General features: G+C 36.7%; 1 protein-coding gene across 1 annotated transcript; it reads right to left on the bottom strand.

The window, feature by feature from the left end:
* Positions 1–258: 258 nt before the first annotated feature.
* LOC105119896 (NADH dehydrogenase [ubiquinone] flavoprotein 1, mitochondrial) lies at positions 259–4,581 on the bottom strand. The gene is made up of 3 exons (XM_011018086.1): positions 4,361–4,581; positions 1,767–3,234; positions 259–531 (listed from the first exon to the last, which is right to left on the bottom strand). The coding sequence occupies exons 1-2, from the start codon at positions 4,361–4,363 to the stop codon at positions 1,780–1,782; spliced, it is 1,458 nt and encodes a 485-aa protein (XP_011016388.1). The 5' UTR covers positions 4,364–4,581; the 3' UTR covers positions 259–531; positions 1,767–1,779.
* Positions 4,582–6,442: the final 1,861 nt, after the last annotated feature.

Below are 6,442 nucleotides of genomic sequence, written 5' to 3'. Positions count from 1 at the left end.
GAAATCATTTGTACCGTAAAATATATCTCCAAGCACATCATGTTTTTAGTGGTAGGAGCAACCTAACCCACTTGCACTGTTTATTGGTTCGAAAAAGAACAAGATGGCGAAAAATTATCAGAAAGGGAATCAAATCTTCACCACCTCCTCCTCGGCTGCAGTCACCACCATTGGCATCACAGCTTGGAACTCCTCTGGCCATTAACGAAACAGCCCAGAAGAGAAACAGTTAAATAAAGAAAAGAGATCGAGTGGTGATGATAATAAATAAATGAAAGTAATATAAATGAAACACAGATTATTGACAACATTTTCCAAAAGTGTCCAAAGACATGTTAAAAGTACATGAGCAAACATCGAATTATCCTTCCCAGAAGAATCATAATCTCTATGGGACAGTGAATCTCAGTTGATACAGCTTTGAAAAGAAAAAAAACTGACAGGACTGCTGGTGCCTTTAGGTCACTAACCACTCACACTATTTCGGTAGTTTCTTCATTTATTTCAAGATGTTCACCAATTAAGCATTCTCTACACAGAAGAAAGAAAACTCATTATAGCTCAGGTAAAAAACCTTGGAAATTTATAGCACTTGGAATTAGAAATAGCTAAAGAGAAACCTAGAAAACGAGTCAGTATCTAAATGCATTCTCCACCTCCCAAAATGCGTGCTTGTAATGCCTGGGTGGGTCTACTCGATGTAGTGCTGGATATTTTCACTATCAGACTACACAACCCAATTATTTAGCCTCTCGATGATTTTATCTTTCAGGTGCTAGAAAGGACAAAATTGAGAAAACAAATTAAAAAATGTATCAAGATCCTTATGTTTAAGGGCATTCGTCCTACAGAGTTGTAATCAGATATCTTGGAAAGTTGTTCATCCAAAAATTAGATACCACATATTCTAATGCTGTTGAAATTTATTGCTGCAACAAAAAATCACCTGAAACAGAACACGTGTTGATGCATATGCATATAGGTACTATTTTAGGCAAAAGTATATAGAGTATCTACTTCACTGACAAATCAACCTTGGATTACTTTAAAAAGGTCAGTAGCTCTTGATAATCCTCAAACACTATTTCTGCATTGTTATCCTGTGTTTTCCCCTTATAATACAAAATGCATCGTCCATTTTTGTTATTGGAGGGGATAGTAACCCTTATACTTCCTTCCTTATCACCGCATTAATGGGTTGTCAAGGTTTTGTACTAGTTGGTGGGAATTGATCACAGTGAAAAACCCTCCAATCCTCTTAGTCAAAGGTTCCGATAAAGATTGAATGGTTTATTCCCCTCTTCCCCCCAGTTCAAGGAAAAAAAAAATCCTATACATAGTGCAAGAGGCTGCTAAGAAAAAAATTTCCTTCCTTCATTTCTGATTTCGGTTGTTCTTCTTCAAGAATAAAAACAGTTCTAACATCCTCCAAACAGGGAAACGAGACAGCATTGTAGTGATCACCTTCCAACATGCCTAGCATAAATCAAGCTTCTTTTCTTTCTTTCTTTCTTTTCTTTTCTCTTCTGTCCTTCTCTTTTTTGTTTTTGTTTTTTTTTTTTCTGGTGGGATATTACAGCCTAATTTGAATAAACAAGCAAAACCTTGACCATCAATCTGCCCAAATTTATGAGCTTTTATCCATGACACTCCTAACTTCGTGCAAATAATCATGACAACCCATGTACATTAACTGACCATATAGGACATCATAGTATATTTTCTTTTTAAAGTCTACTTGAGAAGAATAAGATTTAAGTAGAAACCTGTATAAAATTCTTAAGCAGCAGCCTCCAGCAATTCCCTTTCTGCACGCTCCTTAATCCTTCTCTCAAGCTCTGGCCTAAAATGCCTTATGAGACCCTGTACAGGCCAAGCTGCAGCATCACCCAATGCACAGATGGTGTGGCCCTCAATCTGTTTGGTCACCTCCTGAAGCATATCTATCTCTTCCAACTTTGCATTCCCAACCTTCAACCTTTCCATGATCATCCAAAGCCATCCTGTTCCCTCCCTGCATGGGGTGCACTGTCCACAGCTCTCATGCTTGTAGAAGTAAGACAGCCTTGCAATTGCATCCACAACATCAGTAGATTTATCCATCACAATCACCGCTGCAGTCCCCAATCCTGATGTGACAGCTTTAAGTGCATCATAATCCATAAGCACGTCATCACATATGTGCTTGGGAAGCAGTGGGACAGAAGAACCCCCTGGTATCACAGCAAGTAAATTGTCCCATCCACCTCGTACACCTCCACAGTGCCTCTCTATTAACTCCTTCAGTGGTATGCTCATCTCCTCTTCAACTGTGCAAGGCTTGTTCACATGACCTGACACACAGAATAATTTTGTCCCAGAGTTGTTCTTTCGGCCAAAACTTGCAAACCACTCTGGACCACGCCTTAAAATGGTGGGAGAGACAGCCACTGTTTCCACATTTGTAACAGTGGTGGGGCAGCCATACAGCCCAGCATTAGCTGGGAAAGGAGGCTTCAATCTTGGTTTCCCTTGTTTTCCTTCAAGGCTTTCCAAAAGCGCTGTCTCTTCACCACAAATATAAGCACCAGCACCGTAGTGGATATGGACATCAAAATCATAACCAGATCCACATGCATTCTTGCCCAACAGCCCAGCTTCATAAGCTTCTTTTCTGGCTCTTTCCAGATTTTTTCGTTCATTCACATATTCACCCCTAATGTAGATATATGCAGCAGAAGCTCTCATTCCTACCCCAGCAATCAAGCATCCCTCTAAGAGCTTGTGTGGATCGTGCCGCATGATTTCCCTGTCTTTGCAGGTTCCAGGTTCACTTTCATCAGCATTGACGACAAGATAGGAAGGGCGACCATCAGATGTTTTTGGCATAAATGACCATTTGAGACCAGATGGGAAACCAGCACCACCGCGTCCTCGGAGGCCGGACTTCTTAACTTCATTAACAATCCAGTCAGTACCTTTGAGCACCAAGTCCTTAGTTCTATACCAGTCACCCCGTTTCATGGCACCTTTGAGGAAAGGGTCATGCAATCCGTACACGTTAGTAAAAATTCGGTCCTCATCTTTGAGGCCTCCAAAATGAGTTTTCTCCGGAGGTGGGGGAGGTGGCGGAGGCTGAGGAGCACCAGCATTTGTTGGAGCTTGGGTACTGAATGACCTGAAGCCAACTCCCAACCTCTCACTTTGACGCACCAAAGCTGTTCTTTGCAAAGAAAAAATACCCCTAATGGGTGCCTATGCAAAAATATATATATATATTAGGATATGCCATAGCATTATGAAGTTCACAGGTTCATTCAAATACCTAATTTAACATCCATGTCCAGTACATTTCTTAAGAACTCGAGATTCACAACAAAACAAACATAGAATTTGTGCAAACTAACAAGTACAGCTGAAAAACCATCATCAACAAAATATGATAAATCTAAACACGCCAGTCCAAGAATAGAGCTCAAATATAGCAGTCAAACCCGGGCTGATGCCCATTCCAGAACAACAAGGAAAGGCCAGTAACATTTCATCCAAGAGAAAAGGGCCAGTAACATTTCATCCAAGAGAAAAGGGCCAGTAACATTTCATCCAAAATTAACAAATTCTACCACAAACACAAGAAAAATTTAACTTTCAAAAGCAGCGTAATTTTTTTTCAAGATCATGAATTCAGTAATTTCATTTTACAAAATTCTTGAAATTTAGACTAACAGAGAATTACCAAAACACTAAGCACACACTCAAAAACAGTTTATCACAGAGTATCCCTAATAAGCTTTAATTAAAGCTTCTAACAAACACAGAACTTGTGCGCACTAACAAGTACAGATGCAAAACCATCATCAACGAAATATGATAGATTTAAACACGCCAGTCCAATAATATAACTCAAATATACCAGTCAAACCCATGCCGATGCCCATTCCAGAGCTACATCAATGCCAGTAACATTTCATCCAAAAAAAGGCCGGCAAAAACCAAAAACTACAAATTCCACCACAAACACAACCAAAACTTAACTTCCAAAGGCAGCATAAATTTCGGCCAGGATCATGAATTCAGTAATTCCGTTTTACAAAATTCTTGAAAATTTGACTAAGACGTACAAACAACAGAATTACCTAAACGCTAAGCACGCACTCAAAAACAAATTGTCACAGAATATCCTTAGTAAGCTTTAATTAAATCTTTTTTTTTAAATAAACTGGATCTAACACAAACATGCGTTCGATAATCGTTCATACAGTCCGCTGAAACATGATTATCTACTGTAATTAAGAAAAAAATCAGAAAGATTAAGTGAAACCCTAAGACGGTGAGAAATGAATTTAAGAAAGGAAAAAAAAGGACAGGGAGAGCTTGATACCATGGTAAGAAATGTTGCAGGTAAGCTTTGATGATCCGAGTCGATTCAGCTGCAACGAATCCAGATGAGAAATGGACTATTGAGAGAATATATATCGAAATCCGACTGTCACTAAGTATGCAAGATGGACGGCTATGATTTTCGCTCTTAATGGGGTGCTTGTGATGACCACGGGTAACACGTCGCAGAGACACCCGACCGCTGTGACTGCAAGGTAGTGTTTGTCATGAGTCGTAAGTGTTGATTTTATAAATAAGTTAAAATAATTTTTATTTGAAAATTAAATGTTTAGTATTAGGATATTAAAATAATTTTAAAATTTTAATTAAAAAAACTATTTTTTTCAAAAATATAAGTATCAGCACCAAAAAAAGCAAACACGGCCTCAATAGTCAGTCGCCAAACTAAACGGTTCTGATTCTTGGATCGTTTGCAGTCTGCCTAGCTTTTGGGATTCGACCTAGGTCCGAATCACTGACAGCAAAGCTCGAGTTCCGTTCGAAACATAAGCCCAGGCTCAGTTACCTTTTATCGCAAAATAGTTTGGATCCAAGCCCAGGTAATTAAGGCCTCATTCTATTTAATCCTGCTCTTTAATTAATATAATCTGTTATTTTTAAACAGAAAAAAATGTTTCAAATTTGGTACTGGTAAATGATGTTTAATAGATATATTAACACATTAAAAAATTAAATTATAAATAATATTTTTTCTTATTTTCTTTGCTACCAACGGAAATTATTTCATTTTAGAGAGTTTTGGCTTTGAACGTTATCTTCAAGTATTTATAGGATACGAGGATAAATAAATCATGTTATTATTTTTAGCTTTAAAAAATATTTAAAAGCAATTCCTGTTATTTTGAGGACCTTTAGCCTTGTTTAATTAAAAAAAAAAACAATTAGTAATTTGGCATATGTAAGTGGATTGTCCATTTGGGACCTATCACCTATTATATTCACCCCTTTTTCGCTTCTATTAAATGAAAAAATAAGTTTAATTGTCTATTTTTTTATATAATTTAAATAAGGTATTTTCTGAGTAAATCAAATCGAAGTAATTAGATATTTAACTCGAATCTGTATAAATACTTCAACACTCTATTTTTATTATATATTTTATGCATCACGCTATATAGATATTATATTCATGAAAACTATCCGCTCCTCTTATAAAATTAAAAAAAAAAAAAAACCACTTGTCATGGAAAGAATTTTCTATAATAATTTGTTGTTCTAGATCTCAATGGACGAATGGAGTGGGTACAACTCAGAGATGGTGGAATGCTGTGGTTTTATTCGGAGCTTCTTGACAAATGATACTTTGAGTGTTTTGTCCTCGATTGAAATTTTGCTTCCGGCCTCTCCTGTGTGTTTTTATGATATAATTTCCAAATACTCAGGGGCGTCCGCCACCGCAAAATGAGAAGATTGCCGTGAAGAGGGGCTTTTCAGTGTTGCGTTGTACAAGACAATCTAGAATATGAGATTGAGTTCCACGCCGTTTATTGGGCCATGGCTATTGAAGCTCTAAACTCCAAATTCCGACAATGTAAGTCTTCTTTTAGGAATTTATTCATGGAAGATAGATGTTCCCCCGCCCGAAAAGAGGAAAGAACAGGGGATGGATGTGCCTAGAAGAAGCAAATGACATGGCTCGTGTATATTTATTAGCATAGGATGACAGATTAAAAACCAAAAAGAGAAACAAGTGTTCAGGAAGGGAAAGAAAATGCTAATTGTTGATTTAGCGCTCCCAATTTCTTATTTCTTGATTTTTTAAGTTTGAATTCCGAGAGTTGAAAAATAAATATTAATCTTGATTTGTATTTATAAATTGACTCAGCATATCAATAACTTAAATCTTGACTCGAGCTCAATTTTAACTTAAATTGGTTTTGACACTAACATAATAACCTGATGAATTGACTCGTAATCTAGTGAATATAATCAAACTTAATTCACTTAAAATCATAAAAAAAAATTAAAAATAAAATATCATCTTGAACAAATATAATAAATTTAGTCGATTCAATGATTTATATCTTAACTTAATAATTTAATAACTTGAGTTATTTTTTAG

This window comes from Populus euphratica, unplaced genomic scaffold, assembly GCF_000495115.2.
Source record: "Populus euphratica unplaced genomic scaffold, PopEup_1.0 scaffold3854.1, whole genome shotgun sequence".
Taxonomy (NCBI): domain Eukaryota; kingdom Viridiplantae; phylum Streptophyta; class Magnoliopsida; order Malpighiales; family Salicaceae; genus Populus; species Populus euphratica.
This window is presented reverse-complemented; position numbering and strand designations above follow the sequence as displayed.